This window comes from Chinchilla lanigera, unplaced genomic scaffold (assembly GCF_000276665.1).
Source record: "Chinchilla lanigera isolate Chin_1 unplaced genomic scaffold, ChiLan1.0 scaffold00062, whole genome shotgun sequence".
NCBI lineage: Eukaryota > Metazoa > Chordata > Mammalia > Rodentia > Chinchillidae > Chinchilla > Chinchilla lanigera.
This window is the reverse complement of record NW_004955463.1, coordinates 13701239-13721659: the sequence shown is the minus strand read 5'-3', so window position 1 is coordinate 13721659 and position 20421 is coordinate 13701239. Positions and strand designations below refer to the sequence as shown.

The following is a 20421-nucleotide window of genomic DNA, read 5'->3' as shown; positions in this document are numbered from 1 at the left end:
CCTACTCCTTCTCAGCATCCCCCGAAGGCTCCCTGCATGGGCTTGACACCACTTACCCAGACCACTCACTGCTGGCTGGTCCTACATGGTTGTTTTTGTTGGGGATCAAACTGAGGGTCTTGTGCATTGCTAGCCACATGCTGTGCCACTGAGCTATATCCCCACATCTCAAGCCCCATACAACCTGCTGTGCTATTTTTGGGAGTATGGGGGACTGAACCCAGGGCCTTATCTGGGCTGTCTCTCCAGATCTTTTTATAATTTTTGTAACAGACTCTCAGTAAGTTAAGTTGCCCAGGCTGGGCTTTAACTTATCCTGTCTCAGCCTCCCAGAGTGCTGGGATTACAGGCTTGTGTTGCCATGCCAGGCTTATGTTACCTTTTCTTATGGGACATTCCTAAATTTCAATAAAACACTTAGGGCAGAGGGCTCCCGTCTTTGGGAACTCATGTGAAGGGATCCCTCAACTATGATCAGGCGCATGTGGATGAGACTACACCGGCCAAGGTGCAGCCCCTCCCTCTCGAATGCAGGAATAGGGCTAAGGGGAAGGGGAATGATCACCCGACGGGTCGGTGAACAAGGGATGTGGGGCTGAAACCCAGTCCTGTGGGGCCCTTGGTCTCTTGGCTGGAAACGCAGGCTGTGCACAGCTCTCCCTCCCTATAGCATCAGTGTGAGCCTGCATGAGAATGAGAAAGGAAACAGCACAGCCCCTGAAGGAACAGACAGAAGCTGGTGTCAGTTATCACCTGGAGTTAAAAAGAGCTCAGACGGGGCCCATGGCTTGGCCCTAGAGTGAGGGTGGCTTTTATTTCCTCTTTTGGGGAAGGAAGAGGGGTGCTTTCCCAGGCTCCCCAACCTAAGGAAGGGGTGAGTGACCCCAGAGACGATTGTTCAGAAGGGTGTCCGTGTCTGCTTGCTGGCACTTGGTTGCAGGGTATGGCCAAGAGAGCGCCCTTGGGGTAGCAGCTCTGCATTAAAGAGGCACAAGGAGGTCTGTGCTGGTGTTCACAGGAGCGAGCAGGTACCCTGAGTGAAGGGCTGGGCGGGGCGGGGTGGCCAACCCCACACCCGACACCTGCCCAGGAGGCTAGCACTCCGAAGGCTGGCTGGTATGGTCCTCCCAAGAAGGGCCCAGGAGCCCAGAAGCACCACTCCGTCTGATGTCTGGTCCCTTAAATGTCCATCTCAAACTGTGACTCTTCACCTAGGGAGAGGAGAGACAGACTAAGCAACGTCAGATGAGAGTGCTGGGGCCCTGCGCTTTCATTCCCTAGTTCCTCCAAGAGCAGGCTGGGCTTATGTGCCAGGGGGAGGAGAGGAAAGGCAAGAGAGGCTAGGAATTCCCAGATGCCACAGGCTGAACCTTCCATGTCTAGCTGTATTCCTTTTCAATCTCAAGCCAAACAGCAGAGATCAGTTTTCCTCCTAGGTGAGGACAACAGTCCTGAGTTTTCTATAATTTTTATTTTTCATAAGGGTGATAGCTGGGTGTGGCAGTGCTTTCCTATAGTCCCAGTACTCAAGAGGCTGAGGAGGATCACTGTGCCAGCCTGAATTATATACACAGCAAGATCTTGTCTCAGAACCAAACCAAATGGAACTGAACTAAACTGAAATGGATGAACAGCTACTTGTGGCCTTATATAAAAGCGACTGCGTCAAAAATTATCCGTTCAACATAAAACTTCTAGTTGGGCATGGTGGTATACATCTGTAATCCCAGCACTCTGGGAGGCTGAGGCAGGAGATCACCAAGTTCAAGCCCAACCTGGGCAACTTTTATCTCAAAAAAAAAAGGGGGGGAGGAAGCCTGGGGATGTAACCAGCTTGAAGATCCTGGGCTCAATCCCCAGCACTGTAATAAATAAAACCGCTCAGCATCTGTCCTAGTGTTTGGTTTGGAAAACAGTAACATACTGGGCATATGTCCAATTGATGGAATAGCTTGACCCTGCTGTAAAGAAAAGCAGTTATCTAGATAATGCAGCCACTCCCTACCCTTATTCCCCTAACATTTCCATGTCATTCATGCTGCAGCAGGTTTTAAAGAAATTTTACATGGGCCAGGGATATAGCTCAGTGGCACAAGCATCTGCCTGGCAAGCGCAAGGTCCTGAGTTTGATTTCTGGTCCAAAAAACAAAACAAAACATAAAGAAATTTTACATCAAACTGCCTCATTCATGGTCTTCTGAGCAGAACGGCCCCAAGATTCTACATGGCCTCCAGATGGAAAGTATGCCCAGCAACAATGGTTATATTTACAGAAATATGTGACTCCAAGGGCACTTATCTTCTTGTATCCAGTTCAACAAAATGAAAATGTCTTGGCCCTGCCCTATCCTAGCCTAACAACCATGATTCTGGGTCCACTGCTGTGCACGTCAGGTACCACCAGGCTGAGCCTGCTCTTGCTATGGGCCAGAGCAGCTCTGTACACTGCACAAAAGCAGGAGTGGGCGACAGCCTTTGGGGCTGGTGGCTCAACAGCTGCAGGCTTGCCCAGGTCCATCCTCAATGTCATCCTGCTTTGATTTGAGACAGAAAGTGGAGGAGGGAGCTGAGCATGGTGGTACAACCTGTGATCCCTGTAATCTGGAAGGCTGGGGTAGGAGGACTGTCAAACTCTAGCCCAGCCTAGGCATTTTATTGACTTAAGACGGTGTCTCAAAAAATAAAGAGGGCTGGGGTGTGAAGGTTCTGGGTTCCACCTCCAATAGTGCAAAAAAGAAAAGCAAAGTGGAGATGGGAGCACTGTTGTGCTACCTGACAGGTCTCCATTCTCAGACCGTTGGCTGAGACCACATGGCCTTACAGTGCCTGTCACCCTGCTCTCCACATTCATCTCCTCCCCTGCCTCTCCCTCTAGACTGACACAAGCCCACCACTGCCCCTCTTGGGTGCTGGGGTCCTGTCCTGCAGGTCTGGGGAGGTGGCTCCTGCTGCTTCCTGGGCACTGCCTGGGTCTGGGCATGGCATCAGAGCTTTGCTCTCAGGAAGCTCTTGTGCCTTGTCCCTGCAGCGGGGAGTTCAGGGCTCTGGCCAGCCAGGCTTGACACACAAAGAGCACATTCCCACACATCGTGGCTAGGATGGCAGCTGGTGACCAGGAGGTGGGGACACCAGGAAGGGCCTTGCTACCAAATGTCAAAGCTGCAGACACCTGTGGTGAGGTGCACTGGCCTTTGGGCCGGCCCCTAGCCATGCAGGCCTGGGAGGCGGGCCCCAGGCACACGAGAAGCTGCATGGTTGAGAACTATCATGGCACAGAGAAGCAATGACACAAGTGGCCTGTCATGCGCTGGATGCGGAGGCCCGCCAGCAGACGTGCATGAATCATTCTGACATGGAGAAACCCCTGGGAATACGTGCCACACAACGAGTCGCTGTTGCCCCTGCCATTGAGAACCAAAAAGGTCGAGTCAGCGGAGGAGCAGCTGCTGAACAAGGACTCGGAGAACATGAGAATACAGACTATGCCCGAAGACTCAGAGGTCTAGTCAGGGGTCAGGAGAGCTGTTCAGAAGCTGGAAACCAGGAGGACCTTGCGCAATACCTGGGGAGACCGCCCCCCTGGAAGCCATTCTTCCCCTGACAGTACAGGCTGTGATGGAGGAGCACGTGGAGCTCCGGAGAGGTCTGCACTGAGATTTCTGCTGCCTGTGCTGACAGTTGAGGGGAGAACACTAAGAGGTTGTGGGGTCCCAATGCAATGGGAGGCTGGAGAGAAAAAGCTACAAAAAATGGCTTTTGCCCCAGATGGCTCACTTGAGATGTTAGTAAGAATTGCCTCCTCAGTATTCTATAGCCATGACAAGGAGGGGGCTAAGGAGAGAAAACAAAGAGATCGAGAAAAAGCAGCTGCTTGTGTTGCAGCACTAAGAGAAACAGACCCTAAGTCTGACTCTCAGGGCCCCAAGAAGAACTCGACGACTACATTCATCTACCACTGTTAAAAGCCAGGCCACCTCAAGAGGAACTGCCCTAAGAAGCCTCCTGGGCCATGCCCTGAATGCAAAGGAGACCACTGGAGATTGATCTGCGCTCTGAAGTGGAGGCCCCAGAGCTCAGACCCATCCTACCAGTTAGTCTAACAGGAATGAGGGGCCCAGGGCATACTCTGCCTTCTCCCTCTGGCGAGACTGTCATCTCCATGGAGGAGCCCTGGGTAATCGGACTATAGAGGAAAAAGAAAACAGCCTGTTGCTAGACACAGGTGCAAGTCTCTCAGTCCTTCTTTTCTTTTTTGGTTTTTCTCCGGTACCGGGAACTGAACTCACGACCTTGCGCTTGCCAGGCAGGCGCTTTTGCCGCTGAGCTAAATCCCCAGCCCCTCGGTCCTTCTTTTCAATCCTGGCCTTCCAGCCATCACACCTCAGTGAAAGGAGTCACTGGTGAGGAGGTAATACACTATTTTTGACAACCTTTAGGCTGTAACTACTTGTCAGATCTTTCTTACATATCTCTGTCTTCCTGAGAAACCACTTTGAAGATACCACCATGTATTACAGCAGCCATTGATATTTTCCTACTAATCTGTCCATAACTCTATAATGTTTGTATTGTTCCTATGCTATTTTGTAACTGGATGTGTGTTTATTACTATGTGTTTCCTACAACAACCATTGAGAATAGTCAATGATTATTCAATTAGTCACTCATGTATCTATTTATTTTCTTTAGAAACCACTTTGAAGAAACCAAAGTATAGTATAACAACTATTGATAATCTCCTACCACTTTTGTCTGTAACTTACTATTATTTGTCTATTTGTTTTCCTGAGAAACTATGCAGTATGTAAAACAACCATTGATAATTTCCTATCACTTTGTCTGTAATTTGGTAAGCCCCCCTATTACTATGTTATCCTTCTTTTACTCTTTAAGATTAAAAAACAAAAAGAAAAAAAAGCTGAGAGACAACAGGCCACACCGTTTCTGCCAGCTTCATACAGGGCCCAGCAAGGAGCCAACACACCCTGCAGGGTATTCTGGATGCACTGCCTGTCTGGTAGACGTGTAACTCCCTAGAGGGCAGGTATACCATGTCTTTATAATTGTCTCTGGCACCACAAACATTATGGGTGCATTCCAAGCACTGTGCATGTGCGGTAACAATTTAGGGGCAATTAGGCAGAGCTACTGGCACTTTATCTCTCTCTCTGTCTATCTGCCTTTATCTACCAATCTATCTATCTGATCTTACTATGTAGCACAGGCTGACCTGGTGTTGGAGACCACTATGAAATGGCTCTGAGCAGGATTTAATATTAACCAACTGGCTTTTCATATTACATGTGAGGTTGCCCGAGGCCTACGCTCTTGTCTGGAAATGGGCAGTGGACTCACAGTAAGTGAACCTCTATGAGTCCCTGGTCCCCGCTGAGGCCTACATTGATCTGTGAAGTCAATGAGATACCTCAAAGGACAAGATAATGTCACAGCTGGGGACGTTTGGCTCCAACCCTAATTAACTAAAAGGAGATTATAGCTGCAGACATCTCACTCCTGCGGTAAAGGTCTTCCTGGAGATAACATAGTTCTCCTAAATTAACACATGGAGAAGTCCTTCACAGGATTCCCAAATCCTGCCCAGATTCCTGCATTTTCTTTAGTATTCTCCTCCTTTGTTTGAAAACCTAATAAATAGGGGCTGCCTAGAGAAGTTCTTTGTCTAAAACCCCAAAATCACCAATTCTGTGAGCAGGTTAGGATCCTCTCAGAGCCCTGAAATCATTTCATTCATCTCATTTATTTCAGCCTTTGTTGTCTACTCATTTGGGAGATTGTGGTCCTGATCAGTCTGTAATAACTAGGGGATAATATTAATGAAAGAACCTTGAATTTCCTATGTAGCTCAGCCTGGGCCTCAAACTGTCCATCCTCCTGCCTCAGCCTCCTGAATGCTGGGATTATACCCAGTTTGCCATTTTAGATCAGCTCTCCATTAACTTAAGTTACCTCATAGCACAAAATTACCATCCCTGTGGTTCTTGGGCCCCTCAAGGAAGGAAAGCTAATACTACTTAGGGTTCCACCTCCCTGCCCTACTTCTACCCTCTGGATTCTGAGGGTATGAAAGTCACTGGTGTCCCCCTCCCCAGAATTCCCTGGGCACAGGGCTCCTTTGCACTACTCACCACCTGCTGGCTTGTCTTCTGGACTGCTGCGCAGGTGGCTGTGGCTGGCATCCATGGAGGACTCGTCACTGGTAGGGCTGGTGACCCCAGGGATGGTAGGCAGGTCCCTCGGGGGTGTTTTGGCCACAGGGGAGTTTCGGCACTCCATCAGGAATTTCCGGTCATAGATGATCCTGGTCCCTGGAAGGGCACAGGGAAGTTGGTGAAGCTACTGTGAAGTCGCTGCTGGCAGGGATCCCTGCCTTTAGAGGAGTGGCTCCAGAAGGTCATGGTTCTTTTATAAAATCCCACCGAGATTCATCCAGGGAATTGTGGCAGTGCAGGGCCCTGCTGACCCTCAGCCCTCGGGGTGCCTGGGGGAAGGGCCTCGCCAGTGCTGGCCAAGCCGGCGAGTGCTCGGAGCTCTGCACACCCAAAGAGCTGTGTCCCTACAGTCCCTCATCACCTTACCTGCGACAGCTCAGTGTCAGGACCCAGGACAACTATACCCGACAGGAGAAAGTGACTCCCCTTTGGCATTCGACACTGTTCTAACAGTGCTTCAGGGGACACCAGAACATCTTTTTGTCAACACAGAGGATCGAACCCAGGAGGCACTGAATTACATCCCTGACCTTTTTTATTCTTTGAGACAAGATCTTGCTAAATTGCCCAGACTAGTCTCAAACTTGCAATCTTCCTGCTCCAGCCTTCTGAGTAGCTGGGATTACAGATATGTACTACCACACCTGTCCACAATAGGTATTCTTTTTAGGGGTGTGTGCGTGGGGAGGGTACTGGGGATTGAACCCAGAGCCTTTGCACTGAGATGCATTCCCAGATCCCTGGCCTTTTATTTTTTTATTTTGAGGCAGGGCCTTACCAAGTTGCTGAGTTGCCAGAGCTGGGTTAAAACTTTTGATCTTCCTGTGTGGTGGTGAACACCTGTAATCCCAGCACTTGGGAGGCTGAGGCAGGAGGATCGTTACGAGTTCGAGGCTACAAAATGAGTTCAAGACCAATCTGAATTGCATAGTGAGATCCTGTCTCAGAAAGACCAAAAACAAACCCAAAAAACTTTTTATATCCCTTTGTCAGCCTCTAGAGTGGCTGGATTACACATGTGCCACCAAGCTTGTCCAGAACAGGCATCTTTAACCCCATTTTACAAATTAGTGAACAGGCAGGCATGGTAGCCAGCACTTGGGAGGCTGAAGCAGGAGGACTGCCATAAGTTCAAGACCAGCCCAGGCTACACAGTGAGTTCAGGCCTAGCTTGGACAACATAGTGAGACCTTGTCTCGGAAAAACAGTAGCAAAAAGAGTGGACAGGAAAATCAAGTGACTCATTCAAACTAGTAAGAACAAAACCCTTAGTTGAGAGTGGTAGCTCAGTGCAAAGGCCCTGAGTTTAGTCTCCAGGACAGAAAAGCAACAGCCCTCACACACAGCCATGCTCCATGGAGACCGCATGTCCCTGCCGCGTCCCAGCACTTCAGAGAGGCTGCAGCCTATGCTTTCATCCTGACCTCTTCTCCCACATGCAGCCAGACTCCAGAGTGAGGGACTCCAGAGTGAGCACTGCTTCAGAACTACTCACTGCCTTGACCGTACCCGGCCTTCTCCCTGCTGCTGCAGGAGGAGCACTGGAGGGGTCCCCAGGCCAGGGTCCAAGGAAGCAGCTGCCTGCAAGGCAGAGAGGGCTGCTTGTGCTGGTATTGCCTGGGCAGCAGCAGTGTGGACCGCATGGCCCTGCACAGTGGACATTGGGCCTGGAGTACAGAGCCTGTGGCCGGCAACACATCCTGCTCCAAGTAAAGATGTCATCACACTTCCTTTTGTAACTGCCTGCTATTCAAGCCAGTGAGTTTGGTTTTCAAGTTTCCTTTGAATTTATAGTAATTCTCAATATACAACAGGTGTGGTGGTGCACACCTGTAATCCCAACACTGTGGGAACCCACAGCAGGAGGACTCCAAGTTTGAGCCTGCCCTGGCAATTTAGTGACTTAATGAGACCTTGTCTGGAGGGAGAGGAAAAAAAAAGGGGTGCAGGTATAGATCACTGCAAGGTCCTGGGCTCACTTTGAGTATGGGGTGGGGACAAAAACTGCAAAATAATATTTAATATTGTACTATTTATGTAAGTTGTGCTATATAATATATAATAAAATATGATAAAATTCAAAAGTAAAGATGATATAAAGAGAAATATTAAGCTAGGCACAGTGGTGCATGTCTGTAATCTCAGCTACTCAGGAGGCTGAGGCAGGAGGGTCCAGGCCCAACCCAGGCAACTTAACCTATCTTAAAATAAGAAAAATAAAAGGGCTGGGATAGTAGTTCAGGAAGAAGTGACTAGGTCAATTCCCAGTAGTGCGGGGAGAGGGTGGGATGGGGTATTAAAGCTGAGTGTAAGTAGAATTCAAAGTACTATGATAAGGGCTGGAGGTGTAGCTCAGTCATAGAGCACTTCCTGGTAGGTATGAGATCCTGGTTTTGATCTTCGGCACTACAAAATAAAAACTGAAATATCAGCCGGACATAGTGGCATATACCTGTAATCCCAGCATTTAGGAGGCTGAAGGAAGAGGTCTGCCACAAGACTAAGGGGCTATAGAGTGAGTTTAAAACCACCCTGAACTATAAAACAAGACCCTCTTTCAGCAAATTGAAAAGAAAAAAATCATTAATATTGTGCAGATGAGCTGAGTGTGGTGGTGCATGCAGGTAATCCCAGCATGGGATTGGGAGGCTGAGACAGGAGGATCACTGTGAGTTTGAGGCCAGCCTGGGCTACAGAGCCAGTTTAAAGCTGGCCAAAACTATAAAGTAAAACCTTTCTCTCCAAAATAAAAAGTCAGAAGGCACTTACCTATCTGTAGGTGTGGGACTGAGATTCTAGACTCCATTGTCTGCTTATAGCATCCCTGACCCAGAGAAACAGCTACTCACCCCAATCCTGCATGGCCCAATGGGTGGGGATCAGTGGAAGGGTGTGTTGAGGACCCCTGATACTGGAGGGGACCCAGAGATCATGCAGACAGGGACTGTGATGTTCCACCCTAAGCCTCAGACCCTCTGTGTCACTGGGCTCCAGTCATTTTTGGATCTGGGCTTCAGTCTTGAACTACCCAGAACAGCTGAGGCTACCATTTTTTTTATTTGTGTTTGTTTGTTTAGAGGTAAGGTCTTACTATGTAGTCCAGGCTGACTTCAAATTCCCGGGCTGCCTCAGCCACGGGTACTGGGATTACAGGCATGAGCCACCACGCCCAGATCTATCCTGCTATAGTACTTCTAAAGGAGTCTTCAGAAACCAACTTCCCATCTGTTAGCACTGAGCTGCAGGGAAGCCAGCACTTCTGCTTGCTGTGCTGCAGGAGCAGAAGGCTGTGAAGGCAGGATGTGCCCACCCATTGGGTTGGGGGGCGGATCAGGACAGCAGCCGATGCAAGCCAGCCACCCACACCCCTTGTGGGGAGGACGACACACATCACACATGTATTCGGGCCCCACTCACACCAAGAACCAATCACAGGGCTGTGGCAATGGAGACAGGAGATAAAACTCTGGAGATGCAGGAGAATCACAAATTCAAGCCCAGACCGGGCAACTTAGCAAGACTCTGCCTCAAAATTTAAAAAAACGGCTGGGGATGTAGCTCAGTGCAAAAGGCCCTAGGCTCAATGGTCAGTATCAGAAAAAGAAAAAAGAGAAAAAAGCCAAATGAGGTGGCACACAGCCCTAATCCCAGCACTTGGGAGTCTGAGGCAGGAGGACTGCCACAAGTATGAGGCTAGCCTGGGCTATATAGTGAGACTCTGTCTCAAAAACCCAGAACCCAGGGCTGGGAAGATGGCTCAGCGGCACAGCACCTGCCTAGCAAGTACAAGGTCCTGAGTTCAAGTCCTGGTACCAAAAACAAAACAAAGCAGAAAAACCACCAAAACCCACAAACTCCAGAACCCAAAACCCAAACCAAAATCCAAAACAAAAACTGTTGGGAGTGGTTAAAGCTGGAGAGTAATTACGCATGCAGGACGAAGCCAGCCTGAGAACATGGGAGCTCCTCGAAGCATGTAAACAAGCTGTTGCAGCTTGTTAACTGATTGCTAGGTAGACAGGCTGAAATTAATATCAACCACTCCAGGGTATAAATAAACACTACGTTCTTGGGCAGTTCTTCTCCTCGACTTAGGAGACAGAGGCTTCCACCTGACCCAGCTATTGTCTCTTGTCTTTTTCTCATTCCCTGCCACGGCTGTTCCTCCCCAGGGTACATTAAGAGTCCAATGACTCCCTACAAAAAATCCCTGGCAACAGATTCAGGGGAGGGATGCTGAGCCTGCCTCTATCCTTTCTAGGCTTGAAAAATCCAAGAACCACCACCATGAACTTGAATCTGGGCACATTGTACTCCCAGAGTCCTTCGGGACTTCAAACTCAGATGTACATCAAATATAGGAGAGTATTTTTTCTCGAGGCGCTCTCTGTGCCGATGGCAGTTTGCCTAAAACAATACATACATTCCTTAGGGTAGTGGTAGCCAACCTACGTGCAGTAGCAGTGGGCTGCTTGTAACCCTGAAAGTTCTGAAAGGTTTGCCATTGCTGCCTGAAGGTCTGATTTTCTCACTGATGAAACAAGTCTCATACTAGAATCCTCCCTGCTATTTTTAAAGCACCAGCCATGCCCCTTCTATTTTTAGGATCAGTTGGCAGGTGCTTAATGTAAATATAACATGAGACTTGAGGCAGAAATTCTGGGCTCAACCGAGGGTCACTACACACCAGTTCCTCAACTCCAAGTCACAGCTTCATCCTCCACTACAAGAGGAAGAATGACATATATGCTGAGTATGGTGGCACACACCCGTAATCCTAGTACTTGAGAGGCTAAGGCAGGAGGACCTGCAAGTTCAAGGCCAGCCTTGGCTACACAGTGAGTTCAAGCCCACCCCAAACTACAGAGAGACCCTGTCTCAAACAAACAAAAAAACTCTTTCTTAAAAAGGGCTAGGGATGTACCATAGCTCAGTGTGAAAGCCCTGGAAAGTACTGAAGGAGGAGAGGAGAGGGGAGGGAAGGTGTCGGAGAGGAAGGATGCATATCTCCAGGGAATATTATGAAGAGTAAATTACAAATGTCAAGATTCTTTTGAGGGCTAGAACTATAGCTCACTACTAGGGTACTTACTAGCATGCACAAGGCCCTGGGTTTGATCCCCAGCACCACACACACACAATACAGATTCTTTGTACTTTGAATAAAGTGTGAGCTGGGTGTGGCGATGCACACTTGTAATCCTAGTACTTGGGAGGTTAAGGCTGGCAGATAACAAGTTTAGCGACTGTGCAGCTTAGTGACTTAACGAGATCTTGTATAAAATTTAAAAAAAGGGCTGGGCATGTAGCTCAGTGCAAAGGCCCTGAATTCAATCTCCAGTACTACAGAGGAAAACAAAAAACTGCCCAGATTGGGCTTGCACTGGCGGCCTCCCTCGGCCTTCGGAGCAGCTGTGATTATAGGTATGTGCCACTGTGCCTGGCCACCTGGAGTTCCGGGCCAGCATGTCGGGACAGGACGTTCCCGTTCCGCCTTGAGTTCCCGTCCATCCACCCGCACTCCCCACTGCCTGCGCTGGCCAGGCAGAGAACGAGCCAAGCTCGCTTTTCGCTGGGCGCCCGGCTGAAGCACTCTGCCCCTGGACAAGGATCTAAGCTTGGCGGGAGCACAAGGACGCGTTCCTAGAACTGCTGTTCCCATTCCAGGGCGAAGGGGAGAGAGCATTTCACAGCGGGGTGGAGGAAAGCGTGGAGCTAAGTCCTCCCCAGTGTTCCCACTGAGCTCTGGAGAGCGGGTCTTCCGCTAAGCCGCGGGCGAACACGTGCGCTCTGGGGTCTCCTTCTCCCTCCCCTAGCCAATGGTGCAGGAAGGAATGGCAGGAAGGACGGTCGGCAAGGCTTTCTGACGCGGCAGTGCCCCTGCCTCTGTCTGTCCGAGCTTTGCAAAGAGGAACTCCGGCCCCGGCATTTCTGGAAGGCCAGAATCTTACATAACTGAGACCAAATGCGGTGCACTGTCAGCACAAAGGGTCCCCGACTGGCTTCCCCGGCACAACAGGCCAGGTGATCTGAAAATGAAGGGCTCTGGATGGAGCTCCTCTCTCTCTCTCTCTCTCTCTCTCTCTCTCTCTCTCTCTCTCTCTCTCTCTCTCTCTCACACACACACACACACACACACACACACACACACAGCTCCAGGTAGAGCACATGCGGTGGAAAGGGGAGTGGCTTTCCTTTGGGCTGAAGTGTCTCTCTCAAAAGTCATGTTGAAATACCCTACCTCCAGCACGCCCAGTATTTTGGAGTGAGGTAAGGTCTTTCAGGGGACTGGTTTAAAATGAGGCCAATGGGGGAGCCTAGTCCAGTCTTACTGGTGTCCTCAGAGAGAGTGTAGAGATTTGGACAGAGACCCACGGAGAAGGTGGCTATCTGCAAGGTGAAGGGCCTCAGAAAAAAAAACAACCTCATTTGGAGCTCACACTTGCAGCCAGAAGGGGAGGAAAGCAAAATATGTAGTTGAGCAAGGTGGTGCATGTCTATAATCTTAGTTCTCTGGGAGGCTGAGGGAGGAGGATTGCAAGCTCAAATCCAGCCTGGGCGACTTGGTGACCTAGTAAAATCTTGCTCAAAAGTAAAAAGAAAAGAAGAGGGTATGGTGACATACACCTCTAATCCCAGCACTCAGGAGGCTGAGGCAGGAGGATCACAACTTCAGGAAGGCCAGCCTAGGGGCTACACAGTGAGTTCAAGGTCAGCCTGAATTGTAAGACTGTGTCTCAAAAAAACAAAACAGACATGGGAGGCCTGGTGTTTTACCTGCACACTGTGTGCTTTCAAACCAAGCTCTGAACTAAGCACAGCCTCTAGGATCCTCGCACCAGCTGGCTTCTGGACTGCTGATCCTGCCGTGTCCAGTTGGTATGTGGCGGGGTGGGGTGGGAGGGGGCAGGGGTTCCCAGGAGTGTCCTACAGCCTGGGCAACAGGCCAGGGAGGTGGACTGAGCAGGAATCAGCAGGGAAAACATGGAGTGGATGGTGTGGCCTGTGGCCTGACATCGCGGCCACCTGTGTGGTCTGCTCCATCGACTGGACACAGATCTCACAAATGAGGACCAGGGTGTGAGATGAAAGGTCTTCAGGAGGGCTGTACCTGTCCCCAGTCACAGGCTTGATCTCTAGTTGGCTGCTGTACCTGGCTGGCCCACTGGCCACATAGTAGGATGGGCAGCAACCACAGGACCCTTCTTGGAGGTGTGATCCTGTGACAGCTGTCTGGAGACCTGGGCCCTAACTTCTCCCAACCTGTCTGTCTGCATGGCAGTCACTCCTCCTCTTGTCCTCTAGGAATCTGGCTGCCCCAGGCTTGTTTTAGCTCAGAGAAGTCTTCGTCTGTGATGCTACTGGACTTCTGGGCTTAGGCCCTATGTGGTCTGGGACACTGTCTTTGAGGATCCTCCAGGTAAACTAGATGTCATCAGCCTAGAGAACAGATAGAGCTCCATGCTTCCTGCTGTCCGAGGAATGTCCCAGGCATGTGGCAAAGGCTGTACCGGACCTTCCAGCCTAGGGCAGTCCAGCTGCAGACTCTGTGTGGTCACATGAGTCAGCTCAAGCAAGATTAGTAAAGAATGCCCAAGGAGGGCAGAGTGTAGTGGCACATGCTTATAATCTCAGTATGCAGGAGGCTGAGGCAGGAGGATTGGTTGTAAGTTTAAGGTCAGTTTGGACTACAGAGCAGACCCTGTCTCAAAAAAAAAAAAAAAAAAGCTCAACACAGAAGTAACAAATCATTGTTTAAATTACTGAGTTTTGAGATGACTTATTATATAGCAAAAGCTAACTTGGTCCAATCACTGCCACCAAGAGGGGCAGCCAGGAGACCCTTACCCTGGGCTCTCTCAATGGTCACAAAGTGTGCTGCTGCCCCACTGTGGAGTACGCAAGTGCTGGGGCAGAGGTCACCCACTCTTGTTGAGGCAAGTAAGGAACTGGGTCCCTGATGCCACGGACCCAGTTTCATCCTGCTCCCTGCTCAGTGTGGGGAGGGGATTCACAGAACAGAAACAACTGGGAAGTTAGAGACAGGGTGGACTGACAGCATGCTGAGGGAAACCACCATGCCCTGCAGCAACATAAACATCATTAAGCCAAACCCAGGGGAGGAGGCAGGATGGAAAAGAAATGAGGTTATCCTGCTGGGCACAAGGATGCTTTCATTCCATTCCAGCATTCTTCCCAAGTCTTTATCTCTTCCATTAGTGGTGCATGTGAGCGTGCGTGCGCGTGCATGTTGCTGGGGACAGAACCAGTACCTTGCTTGAGGTGGGCAAGTGCTCCACCACTGAGCTACATCTCAACCCTCCACCTACTTTTTTCTTTTTCTTTTCCTTTTTTTTACTTTCTACTGAGAATCAAACCCAGGGATGTTCTACTAATGAGCTACATCCTCAATCCCTTTATTTTTTGAGACGGGGGTCTCGATAAATTGCCCAGGTGGGACTAGTTTGTGATCTTCCTGCCTCAGCTTCCCAGTGCTGGGATTGGAGGCCTGTGCCACCACCCCTAGCTCAAGTCTTCACCTTCTGAGGCCAAATCTAAGGGATACCAAGACCAGTAAGACCACTCTGAAAGAACTTCATGTAAACAAACACATGTGACACACTATGAATCATAGCAGGAAACAGCAGCCTGGGGCTCAGACCATGAAGTAACAGGTTTTTCATCTGTTTGACTACTCAAGAATTCACATGCACAAATGAACATTTATCTGTAAGAACTTTTGTGAAGTAACAGATTTTTCATCTGTTTGATTACACAAGAATTCACATGTACAAATGAACATTTATCTGTAAGAACTTTTGTGAAGTAATAGATTTTTCATCTGTTTGATTACTCAAGAATTTACATGTACAAATGAACATTTATCTGTAAGAACTTGTCTTCAGAAACAATCCTTTCTTCAATATTGCTACTCCTTCCTAAACTCATTTTCTAGGACATAAGGAAAATGTCCATAGGAGAAAATGCTTCGCTACTGTCTATCTATCAATAGATGGACACAGTTCCACTTTTTTTTTTTTTTTTTTTTTTTGAGACAGGGTGGGGATATGTAGCTCAGGCTGACCTTGAACTCACTATGTAGTAAGTTCAAGCTAGGCTGATCTTCAACTCTTGGTGATCCTCCTGCCTCGGCCTCCCAAGAGCTGGGATTATGAACCATGCCTGGTTCATGGACACAGTAATGCCTGCCATCTTTCTTTTACCAAATTTGGTAATGAAAGACCTTTTTGCTACTACAGGGAGCAAAAACAATCAAACCTCTAAAAGCCATTGAAATCTACCTGATGTACTTGCTTCACTAGACTATAATTTCTTACCCAGAGTCCACACAGCCAGGGAAGAGTTCTCACTTAAATAGCAAACAGTGCTGGGTGTGGTGGCCCAGGACTGTCATCTAGGTACTAGGGAGGCTGAGGCAGTAAGACTGTTAGTTTAAGACTAGCCCAAGCAATTTAACAAGTTCCAGGCCAGCCTGGACTATACCTGCTTCAGCCTCAAAGATGCTGGCGCTACGAAGTATGTGCCATCGTGCACTGCATGTTTTTTTCCTAATGGTGCTGTGGAAGGAACCCATCTAGGGTGAGTGCCCCCCACCACTGAGCTACATCTCCAGTTTCATCTTCCTAAGTGGCAACCCCAACCCTAGGAGTTGCACTGTCTTCGGAGTCTAGATTGGGCGCCTGCCTGTAATCCCAGAACTCTGGGAGCCTGAGGCAAGAGGATCACAAGTTTAAGCCCAGCCTGGGCATATTGACTTAGTGAGACCCTGTCTCAAACTACAAAGGAAAGCAGGCTGGAGATGTAGTTCAGTGGGAAGGTCCTGGGTTCGATCCTTAGCACCATACAAAAACAAAAACAAGGAGGCTTGGCACCACTGTAGACTTCGGGGCATCTACTCCAGGGACAGCCCCATCCTCTCGGAGGTCTGCAATGAGGGACACAGCAGTCAGTACACATGCTCCAAACACTGAAAGGCAGATCAGGTCAGAATGGGAAGAGGGAAGATTCCATTTCCACTGCCTTCTCTTCCAAGCTCTCCAGCCTGTCCTTAAGTCTGTCCTCAACACTAACTTCTCTCTGCCATGTGACCAAGGCCTGGGGGCCCAACATACCTCCCCCTGCCCTGCCCTGCACGGTGGGAGACTGGACAGCTGCTGGGGTGAGCTCCCAGCATGAACCTCTGCTTGCCTAGCTAAACAGCGTGCCATTAACACCTGCAGCCCTAGCTGCTCACTTCTGATAACCCTGTAATTCCATTAACAGCCCAGGGTCAGACTTCCAGACCTCCAACTCCAAGCTGGTAACCTGCAGACCGGCTGAGGGAGAGGAAGAAGGGTGCTGACCCACTCAAAGGTTTTGCCAGAGACCTTCAAGACCCCTCCTAGCTCCAGACTCAAATATTCACACACGTTCCCTTCAGGCCAGGAATGGTGCCGCACACCTTTAATTCCAACAGTTGGGAGGCTGAGAAAGGAAAATCACTGTGTGTTTGAGGCCAGCCTGAACTACATAGTGAGACCCTGTCTCGAAAGCATTCCTTTCAGCAAATTTCTCTTATCAGTAGTTCAGCCTGCAAGGGGTTAACAACCACGAGGAGTTAACCGGATGCAGAGGGAAGAGGGAAGAGGGAAGAGGGAAGAGGGAAGGCTGGGACACTCCCAGCTGGAGTGACTTACTCCAAAAGTTCTTCCAGAGGAGCTGACAGCTCCTGGAAGCAAGCCAGGTAGTTGTTCTGTCAAAACCCTGGCTCTCCAGACCCTGGCTTAGACAAAAAACCCAACCTCAAGGGTAAGTTTACCTAGATACAATCATCACTTTTTTCTTTTTTTGGGGGGGGTAGTGCTGGGGATTGAAATCAGCCTCTGCACTGAGCTACATCCTCAGCCCTTTTTTAATTCTGAGATGGGAGTCTTGCTAAATCGGTAAGTTGTCCAGGCTGGGCTCTAAATTGCTATCTTCCTGCCTCAGCCTCCCAGAGTGCTGGTATTACAGGTGTGCACCGCCATTCTCTGCATAATCATCACTTTTCACCAGTTGCCAGGGATCTAGAAAGGTATGGAGAGTTATATAGCACTCTATGAATTCATGTTACTGAGTGTGTTCTGTGGGTGCTGGTTAGAAATGCAGGAATTAGCCAGGCATGGTGGCTCACACCTATAATCCCAGGACTTGGTTCAAAACCAGCTTAGGCTACATAGTGAGTCCAAGGCCAGCCTGAACTACAAAGCAAGGCCCTGTCTCAAAAAAAAAAAAAAAAAAAGGTAGAAAGCAAGGCTGGAATCTTGGGCACACCCCAGCACCTTAGATCCACACAATACAAATCTAATCTACTTTTAAATCAGGGCCCCAGGTAATTCCCATGCTAACTCTAGACTGACCAACAGGGCTCAGGACTGACTGGTGTGGAGAATGTCAGGTCAGCTGCCAACCCTGGCAGAGGTGAGGTGAGTGGGCTCTGGAGGAGGAGTCCCCACCTTGGGGAGCTGAGGTGGACCAGGCTCACCGATTTGGGCAGCAGCAGCTGGGTTGCCCCGGGCTATGGATGGTGCTCTGTGCTTGCCCCAAGGAACATTCAACAAAGGCTGGAACTGAGCTCCTACCTCTGGTGCAGAAGCCCCATCTCCCTTTACCCACCAAAGACCTTCAAAGGGAAGGAGGTTTGCTGTAGGCTGCCAAGTTCCCCATCTCCAAGACCACATCGAGCAGTGGTCCCGAGCTGCCTACACAGGTAGCCTGGTTATGGCTACACATGTTACACATCCCCGCCCCCAACACAAAGGGGGCAAAGGGAGGGGGCTACCTGAGCCTTTACGGGCTACCTCCTTGTCCAGCCTAAATAGCTGCTTCACAGCCTCACTTGAAAAACGCCAGGTTTGTCAGAAAACGTTCCGGTAAGTATACCATAACCCAGACAAAGGGAACAACACGGGCTACACAAGGCCAAGCAAGAGGAAAAGAAATCGAATTAAGGGTGGCAAGACGGGTCCCTGGCAACTTTTCCTTAGGGGATATCTAATAAAAGCACCCGGCTGGTACTTCTCTTTCAGTCTGGGAAAACAGTGACAACGTACGACGGCCACGTGCTCAAGCTTTGGGGCCTCAGGACCCTGCGCTGCGGAGTACGAGGCACTAGTGGACGAGAATCTCGGCGCTCCCGGACAGCCCGCACGCCTCGGATCTGCTGTGCCCCTGCGAGGGGGCCGGGCCGCGGGGTGGGGCGGCCAAGGCTGGAGGGGGCGGCGCGCCGCGAGGATTTCATCATGCACACGGGCGCCGCTCCCCAACTCGCGCCGGCTAGGCTTCCTCTTCCTCAGCCACGCCAGAGCGGCCATTCGGCGCCGCTGCCCCGGACATAGGGACGCGTTTCTCCGCAAGCTCCTCCGCAAGCCCCTCCACTGGGATCCCACGCACCGTGGCGCGCGGCCGGAGCAGGAATTCGGTCCCCAGGCTCCGTCCCACGCAAAACCAGGAGTCCCTGAAAGGACCCTGGCAAGGGGCACCTTCTGCCACGGAGACCGCCCGCGGCAGGCAAACCCAGGCCTGGCCTTCCCCGGACGCGTGGGCCACCGGACACCACCCTGGCCAGGTCGGCGCGCGGGTCTGTGTGCGCGGGGCCACGCCGCGGTACCTAACCGAGCAGTGTGCAGCCCGGGCTCCCGACCGCGCACCCGGCAGGCAGGCGACGGGGCGGACACCCGCGCCGCTCGCAGGCTCTGCACGCCTCCCGGTTGCTCTTCCCAGCCACGGCACACCGATCGCACCGGACCCGCTCCTACCTCCCGGGGTGGTGCTGAAGAGCGTGCCGCCGGGGGTAGTGCTGTAGTCCCCGGGCGGCAGCTGCACGCCGTCACCGAGGACCACCCGGCGGGTAGCGGGGATGGCCCGGCTTGGGGTCTGACTGCAGCTGCTGCCCCCAGACATGTTCGGCCGCTTGCTGCCCGCGCCTCCCGCCAGCCCCGCCCCTTCCGCCCCACGCGAGGGACGTGCCGTACGCGCGGCCCCGCCCCCCGAGGCCCCGCCCGGCAGGGGGCTGTCCCCCGAGGCCCCGCCCCGCGCACATGGGCCCGGCGCCTGTGGGCTCCGCCCCAATGCACCGCCCCGCACGTGGGCCCCGCCCCGGCCTCTAGGTCAGCGGCGTCCGCGCGCGCGAAGGGGCGCTGGCGGGGCTGCGGGTTCGCCGACGTGAACCCCTTTGGCAGGCATCCCAGCCGGCCCGGCTTCCCGGAAAGACCCGTTTCCACATCAGGACATCCAGCCGAGGTGACGTCTAGGCTCCCGGTTCTGTGTCTTGGGTCCTCGCGTGAGAAGGAGGCATCGAGGTCCGGCCGCTCTCGCGTGTTCTTCCCCTTTCGCGGCGTGGCCAGCGGTACAGAAACGGCCCAGGAGTGCTGGTTCCGGCCTCTGAGGCGGGGCGCGGGGGTCCAGCGGCTATCGGGCGACCGGAGCACAGGAGCGGGGAGGCTGAGCGGTGCGGGTCCCAGCCCCCCTGAGTCGGTCCTGTGTCCGCGCGTGCAGGGGCGCCTGAGTGAGTGACAGACCTCCACGGGTCCCCGGAGGAAAGGGACAGCGAGGACAGGACGGACCCCGATGGGTTAGGAAAGTTTACACCGGGTGGGCACATCTTTCAATAGGAGAGGAGAGAAAAAATGAAAAGGGAAATTGGGGTCAGATTGTTAAAGAAGATTTTAAAAGTAGGAGACTAATTTTTTTCTTTTTGGTGCCCGGGAGCGGACGCAGCGCCTGGCACATACTAGGCAGATAGCCTCACACTGAGCTATGTCCCTAGCCCACTGGAAATGTTTTTATGGTGGTGGTGGTGGGAAGGGGTTAGGGGGCTGGGGATGGAACCCAGGGCCTTCACCCTGAGTTACTTGCCCGGCACTTCTTTTATTTTGAAGCTCATGCTAAGCTGGAACTTGCAGTCCTGCTGCCTCGGCCTCCCAGAGTACCCAGATTTCAGATATATTTTGGGCTAGAAATATAGCTCAGTGGTAGAGTGCTTGCTTAGCATGGGCCTGGGTTCAATCACCAGTCGAGGCCAGCCTGGACTCCATAGTGACTTCAAGGTTAATCTGAACTGTATATGGAGCCATCTCAGAACAACAAAAACCAAAACAAAAAGAGTGCTGGGGCAGAGTAGACTGTGGACCCCTTTGCAGCCCACTAGAAG

General features: G+C 51.2%; 1 protein-coding gene and 1 long non-coding RNA gene across 2 annotated transcripts in view; one reads left to right on the top strand and one right to left on the bottom strand.

Annotated features, from left to right (window-relative positions):
* The window catches only part of LOC106150067, a 28936-nt gene extending 9920 nt beyond the window's left edge, over positions 1-19016 (top strand). Inside the window, exon 3 of the long non-coding RNA XR_001236649.1 lies at positions 18299-19016. This is a non-coding gene — a long non-coding RNA (uncharacterized LOC106150067). The remainder of the gene's footprint in view (positions 1-18298) is intronic.
* Eif4ebp1 (eukaryotic translation initiation factor 4E binding protein 1) lies at positions 785-19226 on the bottom strand. The gene is made up of 3 exons (XM_005398430.2): positions 19028-19226; positions 6147-6326; positions 785-1211 (listed from the first exon to the last, which is right to left on the bottom strand). Exons 1-3 carry the CDS (start codon positions 19170-19172, stop codon positions 1180-1182), a joined length of 357 nt encoding a protein of 118 aa, XP_005398487.1. The 5' UTR covers positions 19173-19226; the 3' UTR covers positions 785-1179.
* Between the last annotated feature and the right edge of the window lie 1195 nt (positions 19227-20421).

Coding starts and splice junctions, on each gene's coding strand:
- Eif4ebp1 (XM_005398430.2), bottom strand. CDS start 19,172: ATGTCTGGGGGCAGCAGCTGCAGTCAGACCCCAAGCCGGGCCATCCCC. Junction 6,327..19,027: donor CTTCAGCACCACCCCGGGAG/GTAGGAGCGGGT, acceptor GTGCCCTTCCAG/GGACCAGGATCATCTATGAC. Junction 1,212..6,146: donor AGAAGACAAGCCAGCAGGTG/GTGAGTAGTGCA, acceptor TCCTCTCCCTAG/GTGAAGAGTCACAGTTTGAG.